Source organism: Drosophila obscura, unplaced genomic scaffold (genome assembly GCF_018151105.1).
Source record: "Drosophila obscura isolate BZ-5 IFL unplaced genomic scaffold, ASM1815110v1 contig_150, whole genome shotgun sequence".
NCBI lineage: Eukaryota > Metazoa > Arthropoda > Insecta > Diptera > Drosophilidae > Drosophila > Drosophila obscura.
Genome location: NW_024542736.1, coordinates 6,968,481 through 6,985,206, shown reverse-complemented (window position 1 = coordinate 6,985,206; position 16,726 = coordinate 6,968,481). Strand labels below are relative to the sequence as shown.

Sequence of the window (16,726 nt, the reverse complement as noted above, 5' to 3'; positions counted from 1 at the left end):
AGAAACCAAAGCTCCAAAAAGACTCCATGGATAATGGATAAAAGCCAGGTGGATGTGCCTACTGCTTGGTACAAACACACATTCAATGGGTAAATATTTGAATATATTTTTATAGATTTTATTATATTTATTTTAGTATTTGCAAGGGAACGGCTTAACGTTGAGGGAGAAGACTACATATTTTGTAGAAACGGCAGTAAAAAGCGGGAAAGGCAGTTGCCAGCATTATAAGTAATACAAATACGTGACCATTAGATAAACATAAATACATACACATATGTAACAATTTTTAAATAAACGGTAGAAAATAATCAAAGCTATCATAATTAAATGATTGCCCTAATCCACTCGGGGACGGAGAAGCTGACTGTGCAGAGCAATTTTTTAATACGGACTTTGAAGCTAAAAAAGTGTTTTTATTTTGGACAGAAAAGGCGAAACAAAGGAGGTCTACAGCTTACAATTTGGGCTAACGAAAAAGTGATTGCCGTGACTCCTGGCAGAAATGCTGGGCAGGACACTCTGGTCCGTTTCAATTTCAGTTCATGAGAATTATTAAAAGCGACAAATCACAGCGCCAATCGGTAAATGTAATCCGATATATCCGATCCGAACCGAACCGATCCGATGGGGATGGGGATGGCAGAGCAGGAGAAAGAGCTCTGTAGAGCTGCACTGCTAACCGAAAAAATGTTCACACAATGCGCTCCTCACCTGTTGAAGAGGAGCGAGGCAGCGCAGGAGAAGCGATTCAGGGGTGGTCGCAGGTCGTGGGGAGGCAAGGGGTTCGAGTAGCCCGTACACAGGGGAATTCACGGGCAGCCATAATCTGACAAAATTGCAGTCGCATCTTCTGCTTGTCTGTGGCTCTTTCTCGCTCAAGAGCGAGAAGAGGGTTGCGGTAGATTGTTATCATCGCCTCGTTTTGGCACGTGTCCTGTGCTGCTGCTACTGCTGCTGCTGCTGGTGAGTGCTACTGTGGCAGTGGCGGTGGCGGCGTCAAGGATAATATAATGACAATGATAATCATGATCGGTGGCTAATAATATGTTAACAGGCCTAATTGAAACTTAATATTTATCCAATGGATTACAGGATAATCATTTGCGGTTTGCCAAAAACGCATCGCAGATAAATGGAACGTGGCTGACGGACGTCAGCACCACAGATAATTGTCTGACGGAACGCCCATGTCTACTGGGTCTGCTGGGTCTGCCCTCTACCCGCTACGCTACTGTGGGAATCCCTGTTGCCTCTATTGGATATCTCCATCCTCCGCAGTTGTTTGCGGAAGTGATTCTCTAATAAAAAATAAACAGAGAATCCCATTATATTGCTGCATTGGTTTGTATCTGTCACACGGAGTACACAGTACTCCGGCCATTGATAAGGGAAACCAAGAAACGCAGAAACAAACCCTTCTGGTCGTCTTCCTTCTGCTGCTGCTGCTCCTTCTGGCAACGAATATTCCCCTCCCAGAAAGTATCGTCTTACAGAAATTCAATTTGGCGCGCTCCACTCAAGTGTATCTGCAGGACGAACATTGTTGTGGCCAAGTTCAACTGTAATTCAAGTAGTTTTCTCCTTTTTCGAGTGGGGGAGAGGACTCTTCACACCACTCCTTCCCCACTCTCACTCCCACTCGCACTCGCACTCCTTCTGGTTTTGAATATGTCGCGAGCATTTAATAAGCTGGCTTAGGTATTTAATAAGTAGTGGGTTATGCGACAGTCCCCGATCCCAGCTCGTACAGCTGTCAGTCCAGCAGCAGCAGCGATGACTTCTGTTCGTCCTGCTCATCACGCTTGCTGCTGTCCAGCAAATGTTCGGGCAACGGCTGTGCCTGTCAAGCGGTCATCGATACTCCCCGGAGATAGGGTGGGGGCATAGCATAGCCAGCCTGTCAGTGGCAATGCTCTCGTAGCAGTTGTTCCTACTAGTGCGTCGAAAAACTTCCAAATTTGTAATCATAGAAACCATATATCGCACTTCTGTTGAAGTCGAGGGGTTCCCAAATATCATACGAGTATAATAAGTATGCAATAAAGATGGAGTTTTTTTTTATTCCTATCTAACCATTAAATGCTGGAGCCAGACGGAGAATCGTATAAGAAGCATGAAATAATTTAAATAATGATGAAAAACTGCATTCGATTTAAAGATATACGTATTTAGAATGCTATATGCTAATGTCATATAGTATTTTTTAAATGGATATTCCTTAAATAATTTATGTGTTTATCGGCATTGTTTTGATACTCCAAATTTCTGAATGATTTGTGAACTAAAAGGGCTACCTCCGGAGAAGTTGCGATAATTAAATATAGCTGGAATTGATTGAAATATATGTACCGTCACATATACAAAATATCTTTACAAGTTTTTAAACTATTCCAATATTTTTACTTAACTTTTTAGATATTAAATTTTTGATTTCAAATCATTCAAAAATTATTTTTATCTTTTAATTTGGATTTAATATTCTACACAATAAATTTCTGATTATATTCCTATTAAATTACTCTTCAATATTCAAATTTATACAAATTCCTACTGTTTTCAAGTACATTTAATCACTGAAATATTTTGACTGTGTTGCTTTATAAGAGCTGCTGTGGACAGGGTTCAATTTTAGTTTTATTGACCGCAAATAGAAACACTTAACATCAAATAACATCAGCTAACACTAACCTAATTAAATAGCTCAAGAAACGTCTTACTAAATTAGGAAAAAGTTATCTTAATATAGACCAAATTGCCATCATTCGGCCACTGCTTCTCCTGCGCCCTGCCACGGCTGGGCTGGGGTGCGCCTGTTTGGCTCATTTTAGCCGGCATCTAATGTGACCGAATGGCATTAACATGTTGAATGACTTGGGTGCTAGCCAGCATAAAAAGCAAAGCGCAGCCAAAACCCAGGGAAGCCGCATCAGTGCCACCCGAAAAGTATTTCATTGATTTTTGAAGCCTCGCCAATACACAACACCAACACAGAACACAGAACCAAACCGAACCGAACAGAGAAGAAACAGAACAGAACAGAAATATATAAGGCAAAAGAAAAATGAGTAAAAATACGCGCTGCTGCGTTGCTGGTGGCAACATTAGAATCGCAGCCGGGCAGGAGGAGTGGGGGGAGGTGGCTTAGAAGGAGGACCAGCGCAGGATCATGTCCACTTATTGTTGGCAAAGTTAAATACGTAAAATAAACAGAAGCAACCGAAGCTGAGCCTCCGAGCAAACAAGTTCACGTGCTCATCTACAGATAGAATAGAGGTGAGGTGGTTGATAAGGTGGATGATGAAGCTGATGCTGATGAGCTGGTGTGATAACAGGTCCCTGGGAGGGTGGCCAAATTGGTGTTTACCCTTCTGCTTAATTTGCCACAAACTCACAGATTCTTTGGCTTTTGTGGTTAGCTGAGGGAGGGTGACAAGGACAGAGAGAGAGGGCAGCGCGCTAAATCGGGGTGGGGGTGGATGCTGTAGCCGTTTGATCAGCTGACACCTGAACACACCTGAGATGCGCTCTAATTGCTATTGATACCCGCCCCGCCTGATGTGGCTACCAGCTCTCAGCTCTCAGCACTCAGCACTCAGCCGTGATCCGATCCTAATGCATTCTGACAGTCGGCAGCAGCAGCAGCAGCAGAGCCAGGCTCAGGCAGCTCGTCCTTACCAAGTTGTTGACATGAAAACTGTAACTGAAACTGAAACCTCGACAGAAACTGGTTCGGATCAGTTCAGACTTTGATTTTAACACACACGACGCAGCGTTGATGTTCAGTTTGAACTGAAATTCCCATCGCAGATGTAAAATGATATGGGGGAGTCTACAAAATATATATGTACGCGTATGTACGATGTACATATATCAGATCACTGAAAGCCTTTACACTCAACTGATTCCGTCGATTGGTTGAATTCGGGTTTTTGGGCGTGTGAACTTTTTGGCTTAAATGGGGCACAAACTTTTGTGTAACTCAACTTAAAGCTTAGTTCCATAATATTTCATAATCATTATTCCCCCTGGTTGTCTGCTGTTTTCTTCCTCTTCTGCTGGCTGCTGACTGCTGGCTGCCGGCTGCTGCAAACCACAAATCGGAATATCAGATGACAGTCAAAACTATTCACAATTGCTCGCTGGACGAATAGAGCAACGATCGATAGACAGAGCTACGACGAGTGTGCAAGCACAATCGTCATTGGCTGAGCCACGAATGGAAATCAGCAGCGTAAGATGCAAAGATACTCAAACAAGATACAGAAGCATAATCAGAGATGGACGGCCCAGGGGGTTGTGTTGCTAACTTGGCCTGATGGACTGTCGTCAGGCGGCAGAAACGAATGCATTTAACCACAAAAGAATGGAACGAAGGAAGCAGAATGCCGACGAAGACGATCGATCAATGGTTGCCAGTACAACAGTACCCCCATCCCCGTCCCCGTGCCCATCCCCATCCACCAAGCCCATTCCCGTTCAGCCCTTCCTTTCCATATCCACAGCTCTGGTTGGTGTCTGGTGTCGAGCCGTACAGATATTGGGTGACAAATAAAAACTACTGAAAACTGCTGCCGCTGTTGCTGTTGCTGCTGCTGCTGTTGCTGCTGCTGCTACGTATGAATGGGCTTGGTACTTGGACTGGGACGGGCTCAGGGACTGAGCCACTGACATGAGCGGCGGGGCTGGGCGGGATCGGTGTAGAGTCAGTATCGGAAGAGGGTACAGGGCACAGGGTAGTAGCCGCAAAAGCCGGCACTGCCGTAGACGGAGCGCATTGGCTGGCCGTCTTTGTGGTGGTTGCTGGCCAGGGATGAGGGATGGGTATGTGGAAGGCAGGGCAGGGGATGTGTAGCACTCGGTACTTGGCTTGGCTTGGCTTGGCTACTTGTGTCATTATACCCCGCACTCGTACGAGTATCTGCCACCTCCTGTGCGAGTGTGTGAGCATGGGACTGACTGACTCTTGTTGCCCTGGCCCTGTCTTTTGCGCCCTTTTGTCGCTTGTTTTGTAATTAAGTGAGTATTTTTTCTTTTTCTTTTCTGTTCGCTCGCCTCTGCTGCTGCTGCTGCTTCTTCCTCTGTGGTTGTCGCTTTGCTGCCAGTCGATACGATATTGGGCTGAGACGCCTCGAACGGGGACTGACAATTAGTTGCCGTCTTATGCTCGTCGCCAAAAGTCGTCGCTTCTTGCCCCGCACTCGGCGCTGAACCCGACTCAGAACTCAAAGTTTTGCACAACAGTTCCACACATCCAGCCACACACAGCAAAGTCATCCCCGGAATAAACCCAACGATCGTGTGATATTCTGACACCCAATTCGACATCAAATTTAATCAAAATCTAACCAAAATTCGTGTAAATCTGTGAATATTAAATGTAATTTAGTGTATCCTGTGTACCACAGATCATGAGATCGAAAAATCTATTCAGAAGGTGCGAGCATGAAAAAGTATTCTGCATTCCTAAAGTAGAACCAATAAAGTGTTTTATCAATCCAAAAATTACATCATCGATCAGGGAAAAATCATTTGACACAAGAAAACAAAAGCTTGATCAACCCCATGGATTTAAAATATAATTAATGATTTAAGATATTTTGGATATCTTTACGTCTCTCTGCTACTTTCAGCAAAACAAAAGTTGCGGTTCTACGATCATTCTGAGAAATATAAATAAACTTTCGAGTATAATGTGCTATCAATCGAAATGGACTAAACTAGGCGATATAAAAAATGTTGAAATAAAATTGCTTAGGCTGTGATAGTTGGGCTAGATCAGGGATAATAACATAGACAGTAAATATGTACTATGTTTGTCAGGCTTTTTAGGGAATTTTTGCAACTTAGATGCAGAAAAGAATTTATTTATCGGGGTTTCTTAATTTATAGAAAATTACTTTTGCTGGTTTGGATCGATTTATTAAAGTTACAGGAAAAATTAAGCGATAGCAGAAAATATTTTCTGATAAAAATATTTAAAATAATATAAAATATTTTTTTGTGGATACATATGTATTTAATCGTATATCCATACCTTCAGGTCGTGTCGAAACGTTTGAAGTTCTATATTTTTATTAAAGCCACTGCAATTGACATTTTGGTGTTGTCTTTGCAGGGCCAAATAAAATTACTTTTGATTCTTGACCAAAGCTAGCGGATCAAACGGAAATGACAATTTAGACTTGAACTTGATCAGAAACATTTCAAAAATTGTTGCAATCCAATCGCATATATGATAAAACTTAAAAAAAATACGTTTCAAAATAATTGTTGGAAATATTTTAATTTTGTTTTGCCTATTCCCTGATAATTAATTTTTTCTTGTGATAAGACAAGATAACTTTGCATTATTGCGTATTATTAAATAGTCTAGAATAGTCTAGTCTAATATTAATAGAACTCATGATGAAATCCATCGGGTTGCTTACCTTACTTTAAGCTTTAGTTTCGTCATCCGTTTTATATTTTCCTTATTTCAATACTATGAGTGGAAAGAAGTGGGAAAAATACTTCTACTTCTAAGTGTAGACAACATAGAAGCCATTTCTGTATACAGTAGCTAAAAATGATTGATAAAGGATAACTAAAACGGAAACATACAGAGAGACTTGCCAGTTGATTAATTTGTAATTGATTTTTCAGTTGGAAATTAAGGCCACAACATGAAACGTAGGAAAAGCAGAAACAAAACGCCAAACGCTGATTTCAAACGTTCCAGAACTGGAGTCATGTCATGGGATTGTTATATAAAGGTTCCAGACTCTTGAACATAATTCTGGGTGAGTTGAGTTGAGTGTGTTTGTGAGTTATGGAACCCAGCAGCACACAGATACAGATACAGACAGCGCCGCAAAGCAAAGCAAATGGCGGTCTAGCATTCATCTGTATGCGCGCTGTGTGTTTTTGTGTTTGTGTGCGCGTGCGAGTCGTCGCCGTCGTGCGCGCCTCAAGGGGCGGAGTTTCGCTGAGCGAACGCACAGTGGTTGCGGCACCGTGGGAACGCGTGCGAAATGTGTCTGGGGAATTGGCCTGGCTTTCGGGCATCTCTGACGGCTTTCCATGGGGCTAACCACTCGTTTTTTTATCTCCCCCTTTGCATGTGCTGTCACCTGCGCAGATTCCCTGGAAGATCAAGAGGGTGGAGCTATGTACATATCGTGCGATGTCTCAAACGGAGGTCCCGTGGAACCAGAGACGGGCTATGTGCCCAACAATCCCTTATTCGGCCTGGCGCTGGACAGTCCGCAGGTATTTCCGTTTATCCGCTCGTCCTGTCAAGTCCTAACCGTATCGCGTATCGCGTCTCCGTCCATCCACAGCAAGAGTGTGCTGCATCCTGCGTCGGCTGCCTGTCCTGCCAAGGCAACACCGCCCTGCCCATCTCCTCGCTCACCAGCAGCGACTTTGACTGCGGCGGCTGCTTCGATCCCACCATCGGCGTTGGCATCGGCATCGGCATCAGCGGAGGCGCTGGCCACATCCAGATCAACACCACTCCGCCGGCGAGCAGCGGCAGCAACCTAACGGGCACGGGTGCCGGTAGCGGCAACAACGTCGGCAACGGCAGCAACAGCTACTGGAGCACCGACGAGATGGCATCCACCTTCCCCGGCCTGCCGCCCCTGGACATTGATCCGCTGCCCAGCCTGTTCCCCTTCTCGCCGTGCGGCGCCTCTTACAACTTTGCCGGCAATCCGCACCAGGCCTCGCTCTCCTACACCGTCCATCCACACCAGATGCTCATTTCGCCCAACGGCGGCCAGCAGCACGGGCATGGCAACCACCAGTCCCAGCACCAGCCCCAGCATCAGCACCACCAGCACCTGCACTCGCAGCAGGTGCAGAGCCAGCCATCGCACGGCGGCAATACGCTCCTCCAGGGCAGCAGCAGCAACGGAGGTGGCCCCGGCAGCGGTTCGTGCTACTACGAGGCGGGACCCAGTGCCCCCACAGCCGCCGCGGCCATGTATCCCAGCATGAGTGTGAACGTCAGCATGAACATGACCATGCACCACGGCTACGGGGCAGCCGACGGCACAGGAGTGCCCATGCAGTGCTCCCAGATGAACTGGACGCCGCCCAGCAGCTCCTCGGCAGTGAATGTGCTGTATCCGCCGCTGCTGAGTCCCACCCACTACCCTGCCTCGGCCACCTACTCCTTCACGGCGGATTTCCGTGCACCTGTGCCAGCGCCCACGGCCCTGGGATCCTTGCCGTCGCTAGCTGTAGGTGACAAGGAGTCGCCGTCGCCGCCTGCTACCAGCACATCCGCCGCACTGGGCTACTATGCCGCCGGCGTGGGTGGCGGCCAGAGCTACACGCCACCCCACAAGAGTCCCGGCAGCGGTTACCAGGTGGGAGCGTCATCCCTGGGCCTCGGACTGTCGGCCTTCGACGATGACGGGGAGGACAGCACCGAGGATGGGGAGGGCAGCGCTGGCGGTGATTTGAAGCCGAACCTGTGCCGGCTCTGCGGTAAGACGTACGCCCGGCCCAGCACACTGAAGACGCACCTACGCACCCATTCGGGCGAGCGGCCGTATCGCTGTCCGGACTGCAACAAGAGCTTCTCCCAGGCCGCCAACCTGACGGCCCACGTACGCACACACACCGGCCAGAAGCCGTTCCGCTGCCCCATTTGTGATAGACGCTTCTCGCAGAGCTCCAGCGTCACCACGCACATGCGCACGCACTCCGGGGAGCGGCCGTACCGTTGCTCCTCCTGCAAGAAGTCCTTCTCGGACAGCTCCACCCTGACCAAGCATCTGCGCATCCACAGCGGCGAGAAGCCCTACCAGTGCAAGTTGTGCCTGCTCAGGTGAGTTTGCCCCCGGGGATTCCTCGTCGACTGGAACTCATTTTCCATCTCCATCTCCCACACAGATTCTCGCAGTCGGGCAACCTCAATCGGCACATGCGCGTCCATGGGAACAACAACAATGGCAGCAGCAGTGGCAGTGGCAGCAACGGTGGCAGCGGTGGTGGTGGCAACAGCCTCCTTACATGACAAAAGCCACGCAGTGCAGGCGGTTTTCAACACTATCACCCCCCGCACCAGCACCACCCGAATCTACATCACGTGCACCACCAGCACCCCACACATCACCACGCCCACCCCCACACACACCCACACGCCCACATGAGCAACTACGACTACGGGAACTACAGCATCAGCGACTACACTCCACCCGGCGCCACACAAAACTATTCAGGGTATTATTTCTGCGCACTCAACAAGCCGCCCAAGTTCGAGCGTTTCTACTAGAGCGTTTTCCCCGCCCCCCATAAGATAAATAGGGTAATATAAATATACATATATATATATATATATATACATACATACATGCAAATATAGGTAGCATCTACCAGGTACACGCCCAGGAACACAGTTCATGAAAACGGAACAAATTCGATCCTTGCAAACACATACACTTTTTCATTGGTTTCAGCAAAGAACGTATATTAGGGGTACTCTTGAAACAGTTTTTGATAATTAGCTTAGATTTCCTTGCTCTAAATTGAACCACAAATCAAAATTATTTCGGATTGTTTATGTTGTAAAATGGTTAACGGTTAACAGTAAGTCCAAGTCCCGCGCCCCCCCCAGAATGCAGTTTAAAATGCTCAAATTGATGTTTCTGTTCGGATCGACGCGGATAATTAAACAAAGATAACAACGGATCCGTATCCGGGATTCGGTCCTAGCCCTAAGTGCTTCACTGTACATACATATACATATACATATGTATTTATTAAATTCGCATAGCATTCATATATAGTACATTCGTACGCAAGTAAGGTAGTTGAAAAACACGCATAAATCTATTCAAACAAAATTAGCCAACGAAGTAGACATTAAGTCGGAGTAAGAATTACCACATCAAACACTCACAACACAGCAGCACCCAAAACGTGAAATTAACATACACACACACACACACACACTTAAAGTTTAATCATATAGTTTTAGTGTTTAAGCGTACATTTAGGACAGGTGCTTTGATTGATCTAAGCCAACGTTTCGTTTGCGTATACCGAAGCAAATTATGAATAAATATCGAAAAGTATTTATAAAGTTATTACAACGGATATATCAAAATGAGTACCCACACTATTTTTGTTTGACAGCTACGCTTGTCACAGCCCGTCAGCTTTGCTTCAAATGAATTGTGTTACACTGCAATGGCAAACAATTCTTCTATCAGCGAATCTGAGTGCAAAAGGTAAACGTTCTTCACAGCGGATTCTTCGGATGCATTGCACTTTTCTCTTTTCCATAGCTGTATGCAAATCACTCTGTCCTTGGGCTTGAGCCTGGTGCTACAGTATCTTAGTGCTACGTCAGAGATGGAACAGCCCGAGACGCACCGCCCTCAACCTGTGCCGCGGGACACGAAAATGGCAAAAGGTTCGGTGGCCCCGGCCAGCCGAAAACATCCGCGCAATCAACTGAGGGAGAACCAAATGGGACACTTCTACAAGTGCCTTTATTGCCCGAAAGTGTTCCAAAGCCGCTATGACCGCAATGCACATCAGAAGGGTCACCAGGAAAAAGAGAATATCCTGAAGTTCGGATGTGCGTGGAAACGTTGCTCCAGCAGCTTCGAAACCGAGTAAATTGACATTCAGCCTGAAAGGAAAACGTAAGCTAACTTTATTTTGCGTTTTTTTTGGTTAGACGCAACTTGTGGAAACACCAACGCATGAAGGGACACCACTGCTGGACAATTTGCTGCTGGCGCTGCAAATTGCCTTTCCCGAATTTCAAATCGCAAATGGCTCACACAAAATCAAAGCGATGCATTGGTAGGGCAGAGGGAGGAGGCGTAACCAAAAGAAACAAACTATTTTAATGGCAGTGAACAGAAAATGCATTTTCAAAAAATATTATCAACTAAATAAACGGCCTCCGTGTCGCCGCCGCATAGCAGCCGCGTGCCATTTATATCGAAGGAATTGACGGACTTGCGAATTTTTGTCAACACACCATCCACATTGATCAGCGAACGCACACGATCCCCGCTCAGCCAGGCGCTTGTGCCATCCTTTGTGGTTCGGTCGCCGATCATCTTGTTTTCCGTCCACATCCAGACCTCGCCCGCCTCGGAGGCTGTGAACACCTTGGAGGGATCCTTGCGATGGAAGCCGATGTCGGTGATGGCACTGTCGTGTGCGCTCAGATACGAGGAAGGGAACTCCAAGTTGCGCAGATCCCACACTGTTATGGAGCCCTCCTCAGTGCCGCACAGCAGAATGTGCTGCTGCATGGGATGCGTGCTCAGGGCGGAAACGAAGCAGGAACTCTTTTCGTCCTGGCTAGCCACGCCGATGGATACTTTTGGCTGCGCCCCGGTGGCAGCGCGGGCATCGAGCATTCGGATTACGCCCATGCGATTGGCAGTGACCAGCTGTTGCTGGCTGATGTAGCACACCGAGAGCAGGGACATGCTGTCTGCTTCTATGGTGCGCTTCACTTGCTTCACGTTGCTGGCACTCATTATGTTGACGCAGCCGTCTTCGCCAACGGTGGCAATGTCACCGCCATACACGGAAAGGTCGGTGCAGGGCGCTGATTTGTTGGAGAGCTTGAAGTAGTGCAGTCTTTCGGAGCGTGCTGTGCGCTGCAGCTGATCCTCCTCCACGGCACGCTGCACATTGAACAAACTGAGGTGACCTGGCAATTGGGAAGGATCTTGATAGTTTCGTTCGCAAATAGAAGTACGGACAGAACTCACCGTCGGAGCAGCTCACGGCCATTGTGTTATTGTCCACGAACTCCATTGCTGTGACGTCTCCCTCCATGGCCACCTTGTCGTTGCAGCGCGGAATGTAGTCCACATTGGTGTCCGCGTACTGATTCGATTGCAGGCGGTACAAGCGCACAAAGTTGTGGTCCATGTCCCAGCAGCCGGTTACGAAGCGTTCGCTCTGATGCAGCTGCTCCGGCAGCCACCGGACGGCGGATATCTTCTCCGATACATAGTGGGTCGACACCTTTGGGAAAGACATTTTATTTTAGCACTTTACCGTGGAATACAAAATATAAACAAAAATGTTTTTGCCAATGCGGCTTTTGCGACCAGTGTTGGCTAATAACATTGAGGCGCGGAATTAATAATACTAAATATGACATTTCAGTATTTTAGAGGGATTCAGTATTTTAATTGTTCAATGCTGCGACTACACATAGTTTTAGGCGGGAAAATAAGAAAACAAGGAAAAAAGAGGCTAAAAATATATATCTTTGATTTTAATATGCGGTTAATAATTTCCTGCTAGATAGAATCCTCAGACAGAAGATTATGTGTTGGAATTTAATTTTAATTTTATTTTAATTAAGTATTTTATTTTTGGTATTTTTCAATTTTTCGAGAATGTCTAAGAAAATTGCAAGGTGTGTGACCTAGAGAGGGAAAGAAAATCGAACTCGTATTTTTTATTGGCGGGAAAAAAGTAAACAAAGAAAACGACGCAAACAAGTGGCTGAAGATGGATAAATTTTTAATAAAAATGCCGATTAAAGCGAAAAACAATGACATTCTAGAAGAGGTATGCAATTAAACAATGTCTGAGTCAGCTGTGTTTATAAATATCTATTTCGTGTTACAGAAACCGGTTGTTAAAAATGAGACATCCAAGCCAGCGGCTAAACAGTCGAATAAAAACACTATTGTTCAGGCAAGCAGCGATTTGTTGATTTTAGTTCACGTTCAGTCATCTGATAACCAATTCTTCGTCTCAGGTTAAGGAGAAGGAAAACGCTCAGGCTAACGAATCGCCAAAGCAGGGAAGAGCGGGACGAAAAGCCAAGCCAGCGGTCAAGCGAAAGAATCTGGATACTCCCGAAGTAGTAAGCAAACAAATTAATAACTTGTGTGGGTGCCATCAATATCAAGTGATCTGAATCGCAGAATGAGGAAAAGGAGACCGCGGAGAGCGAGAACCCGCCCAAGCGTCGCAGTGGCCGCTTGACTCGAAGCACGCGATCCATGGCCGAGGATGGAACACCCTCGCCGGAGAAGGTGGTGCCCGAGAAGCTGCCGTTTATCAAGTACCGCGGAGAGATCAAGTACTTCACAGAGAACCAGGACATTGCCGCATCCGCTGATGATGTGATGTAAGTCCCACAGACTACAAGGAATTAAAGATATCTCTTATAATTAACTATATTTTAATCAGGCAATGGGTGGACAAGCAGACCGATGCGGATGTGGTCCCCATGGCATTCGACATGGAGTGGCCCTTCTCATTCCAGACTGGACCTGGCAAATCCTCCGTCATTCAAATCTGCGTGGACGAGAAGTGCTGCTACGTCTATCAGTTGAGCAACTTGAAGAAACTGCCGGCGGCCCTGGTGGCCCTGATCAATCATCCCAAAGTGCGCCTGCATGGCGTCAACATAAAAGCGTGAGTGTGACATTTGTTAGCTAAAATTTGACACCCTGAATAATCAAATGAATGCCAAACCTTTCACAGGGACTTTCGGAAGTTGCAGCGCGACTTTCCCGAGGTGTCCGCCGATGCGCTAATTGAAAAGTGCGTCGATCTGGGCGTGTGGTGCAATGAGGTCTGCGAGACTGGCGGCCGCTGGAGTCTGGAGCGGCTGGCCAACTTTATAGCCAAGAGGGCGATGGACAAGAGCAAGAAAGTGCGAATGAGCAAGTGGCATGTCATTCCACTCGACGAGAACCAACTGATGTACGCGGCCATTGATGTCTATGTGGGTAGAGCCATTTGCCATGCCATAAACAGTTTGATTCAGGGTTTGCATCTCTTTCAGATTGGACAAGTCATCTATCGCGATCTGGAGCAGCGCGAAAAGCAAAAACTGATCAATGAATTGGCTTTTAAGGAGCAGAACGGAGAGGCTGCCTTCAAAGCAGTCAAGGGTCTGGGCGAAACATTTCTCACGAAGATCAATGAAATAACATTGTGAGGGGACTCCACACAATTTTGTGTCTCTTTTTTGCTGCAACGTAGCACTACTATTCTTTTGACTACTGTACTTGTTATTTAGGCAATTTTTATCAAATTTATTTATTCCAGCAGGGATTTTTTTAAACTGCAAGCAACTCTTAATATTCGAATAGTAATCTACAGTGCACGCTGACTCCCATCTAGATTAAGTTTACACATCTCGTTTTTTCTACATTTTTTCAACTTGCAATAAATTTTAATTCGTAAATTCGCATAATAAATTACTAAACATGAACACAGTTTTGGGGCTGGAGCAGGGTGGCGTGTCTCGGCTTCATTTGAATATCGGACGACGCGTGTGTATAGCATCCAGCTTGCGTTTAATCAATTCGTTCTCCAGGTTAATCTGTCGCTGAAACTTCTTTCGATTCACTGCCGCACTGGTAAGACGCGATGGCGGCAGTGCCTGTTGCTGATAGAATGCGAATGCGAATGGGCATGAGACGGGGCCATAATACGGCTGATATTACTCACCATGGATGTTGTGTTGGTGTTGCACTTCATGGCACTGGTGCTGGCCTTGATCTGGGCCGTGGGCTTAACCGTCATCATCTTTTGCAGCAGTATGTGGTTCTGTCGCTCGATATTGCGCATCTGTTCGTTGGTGAAGCTGTAGCTCTTACGCCCCAGATTTTTGTAGCTATCAAGCAGGTGAACGATTATTTGTCCAGCAATTAAACCCACGATGCGCTACTCACTTTATTTTTTCGTTGGACGAGCGCGAATGCGAGACATTGCTGGCACGGGCACAGACTTCGGTGGAGTAGCTGCTGGGCGTTGCGCTGCATAATCTACGCTGGAACTCGGGTGGTCGCCGCTGGTGTGGATGCCGCATCAGTCCGTCCCCCTGGCCGCACTCGTCCACATAGAAAGCAGCATCCAGCATCGTGACTGGCGTTTGGTCCGTCTCCGTGCAGTCTGTGGTGGAGGGACAGCGGCAATGGGAACGCGTACGCACTGAGCTCACACTCTCCTCGTAGTTCTGAGGAGCCATTCCTTTTGTCCACAACATCTTTTCACTACTCTCACAGCTGCGAGCGCTCACCAGACTCGATTCCGTTGTCGATTGAGCGTCTTCCAGATTCGCGCTGCGCGCCCGCAGCCTGTCCGTGGCCACAGACAGCTCCTCGAAGGATCGATTGTTGGCCGCTCCGCCGTTCATGCGGAATGTCTTCATGATCATGGCGGACATCTGGGTCATCTGGCGGTCCAGCAGCTTCATGGGTGTCGACTTATCGGACATCAGGGTACTGTCTGCGGCGCTCATCTCGCTGAGAAATTTCTCCAGCTGGTCCATGGGCGGCATGGCCGCGGCAAGTTGCTGCGCCGTGAGGTCCTTGTGTAGATGCTCTGGTTCGATTAGCGGCTTTGTCTTGGCATCAGTCTCAATCCTCGCTTCGGTCTCGTTGATCGCCTCGAGCTTCCCCTTCAGATGGAGCTGCGACGGATGTTTACCGTCCACCAGGGTTATGTCCGACCGGATGCTTCGATCGCTGTTGTTGTCACTGTCATCGGCCACAGTGAAGTCGTTGTGAGCCGCTGTGGATTCAGGCTCGTCCTCTTCCAGTTGATCCACTTCGACATCGGATCCGGATGCTCCATTATCGCTCTCCTCGGGCGACTCTTGATCTTCTTCTGCGTCTGACTCGTAGGCGCCATCGCTCTCCGGATCTTCCTCTTGCTCCTCCACATCTTCGGCAGGCAGACTTGGAAGCAAGAAGGATTTGTCTTCCCCTTCGTCCTCTTCCGATATGTCAATGGCGTCCCCATACTTCATGTTATCCACCTCTTCTTCATCGTCCACTTCCTCGTCTGACGCGTTGCTGTCCACGTTCTTCTGGGACCTGGCACTGCCAGGCTTTAGGGTACGCACCGAGTCCGGGTCATCGTCATTCTCCAGCGATTCATCGTCCATGTCCAGGGCCAACGGATTCACCTCGGCCACCGTTTTGGTAATGACCACCTGGCTCTCTTCATCGGACGAGGAGCTGGGGTAGCCTGGCGTCTTGCGGTTGCTGCTGCGGGCACCGAGGCGGGCGCGTAGCAGCTGCCGGCGGGCATGTGGCTGTGGGTGGGACGGGGCGTTGGATTTGGTATCGAGGCTAAACTCTTTGATGGTCAGCTCCTGCGAAGGATGAGGCACAGTCGTCTCCTGACTTACGTTTCCCAGCAGGAACTCCACCCTGGGGTCGTCGTCGGTTTCGGTATCCTCGGTATCGACGCTATCTTCAAGTGTAGCGCTATCCTCGTCATCGTCATCGTCAATGTTATCGTCCTCGTCATCGTCAATGTTATCGTCCTCGTCCTTGTCATCGTTCTCTTCTTTTTTCTCTTCCTCTTTCTGGTCCAGATCCTCTGCATCCGACTGCGAGTCTGTCTCAAAGGACTCGTCCACATAATAATCCTCATCGAGGTCATCCATTCTATGCTGCAGCCAATCTAGTCGAGCGTTCGATTGTTGTTGTTATTTATCGATTGTTTATAGCTAGATAAGTTCTCGGTTTCTTGTGTATATTTTTATATATATTTTATGCAGAGAACTTTTGGAATTCGTGTATCTTTCTGTATTATTTATCGAGAACTGCCGAAACTCCGAAGTATGTATTATTGGGAGACCTACAAATTTAAACAGTATTTACTTTGCATGGCCATCTGTGTAGTGATTTCCCATTTCCCTGGAAATCCATCCCCACTCGTCGTCACTCTCTTTTGACAGCATTGATTGACATGTGGTGGGTCCTGCCCC

General features: G+C 47.4%; 5 protein-coding genes across 6 annotated transcripts; 3 read left to right on the top strand and 2 right to left on the bottom strand.

Moving 5' to 3' along the window:
- The first annotated feature begins 5,163 nt into the window (after positions 1 to 5,163).
- LOC111066837 (protein glass) lies at positions 5,164 to 9,124 on the top strand. Its single transcript, XM_022355742.2, has 5 exons — positions 5,164 to 5,437; positions 6,646 to 6,782; positions 7,121 to 7,251; positions 7,323 to 8,821; positions 8,887 to 9,124. The coding sequence occupies exons 2-5, from the start codon at positions 6,737 to 6,739 to the stop codon at positions 9,008 to 9,010; spliced, it is 1,800 nt and encodes a 599-aa protein (XP_022211434.1). The 5' UTR covers positions 5,164 to 5,437; positions 6,646 to 6,736; the 3' UTR covers positions 9,011 to 9,124.
- On the top strand, positions 9,120 to 10,976 carry LOC121405537. Its single transcript, XM_041596404.1, has 3 exons — positions 9,120 to 10,226; positions 10,284 to 10,616; positions 10,682 to 10,976. Exons 1-3 carry the CDS (start codon positions 10,186 to 10,188, stop codon positions 10,854 to 10,856), a joined length of 549 nt encoding a protein of 182 aa, XP_041452338.1. The 5' UTR covers positions 9,120 to 10,185; the 3' UTR covers positions 10,857 to 10,976.
- LOC111066841 (nucleoporin Nup43) lies at positions 10,831 to 12,096 on the bottom strand. The gene is made up of 2 exons (XM_022355748.2): positions 11,739 to 12,096; positions 10,831 to 11,677 (listed from the first exon to the last, which is right to left on the bottom strand). The coding sequence occupies exons 1-2, from the start codon at positions 12,010 to 12,012 to the stop codon at positions 10,881 to 10,883; spliced, it is 1,071 nt and encodes a 356-aa protein (XP_022211440.2). The 5' UTR covers positions 12,013 to 12,096; the 3' UTR covers positions 10,831 to 10,880.
- A 344-nt stretch (positions 12,097 to 12,440) lies between these two features.
- Positions 12,441 to 14,196, top strand: LOC111066840 (Werner Syndrome-like exonuclease). The gene is made up of 7 exons (XM_022355746.2): positions 12,441 to 12,552; positions 12,613 to 12,681; positions 12,746 to 12,853; positions 12,915 to 13,120; positions 13,183 to 13,410; positions 13,480 to 13,723; positions 13,784 to 14,196. The coding sequence occupies exons 1-7, from the start codon at positions 12,493 to 12,495 to the stop codon at positions 13,937 to 13,939; spliced, it is 1,071 nt and encodes a 356-aa protein (XP_022211438.1). The 5' UTR covers positions 12,441 to 12,492; the 3' UTR covers positions 13,940 to 14,196.
- On the bottom strand, positions 14,155 to 16,604 carry LOC111066836 (protein hemingway). Of its 2 annotated transcripts, none has more exons than XM_022355741.2 (4): positions 16,142 to 16,604; positions 14,679 to 16,045; positions 14,455 to 14,620; positions 14,155 to 14,386 (listed from the first exon to the last, which is right to left on the bottom strand). In XM_022355741.2, exons 1-4 carry the CDS (start codon positions 16,400 to 16,402, stop codon positions 14,255 to 14,257), a joined length of 1,926 nt encoding a protein of 641 aa, XP_022211433.2. In that variant the 5' UTR covers positions 16,403 to 16,604; the 3' UTR covers positions 14,155 to 14,254. The 2 variants fall into 2 exon arrangements, with proteins under 2 accessions (XP_022211433.2, XP_022211432.2); XM_022355740.2 differs by having other exon boundaries at positions 14,155 to 14,392; positions 16,142 to 16,603.
- Between the last annotated feature and the right edge of the window lie 122 nt (positions 16,605 to 16,726).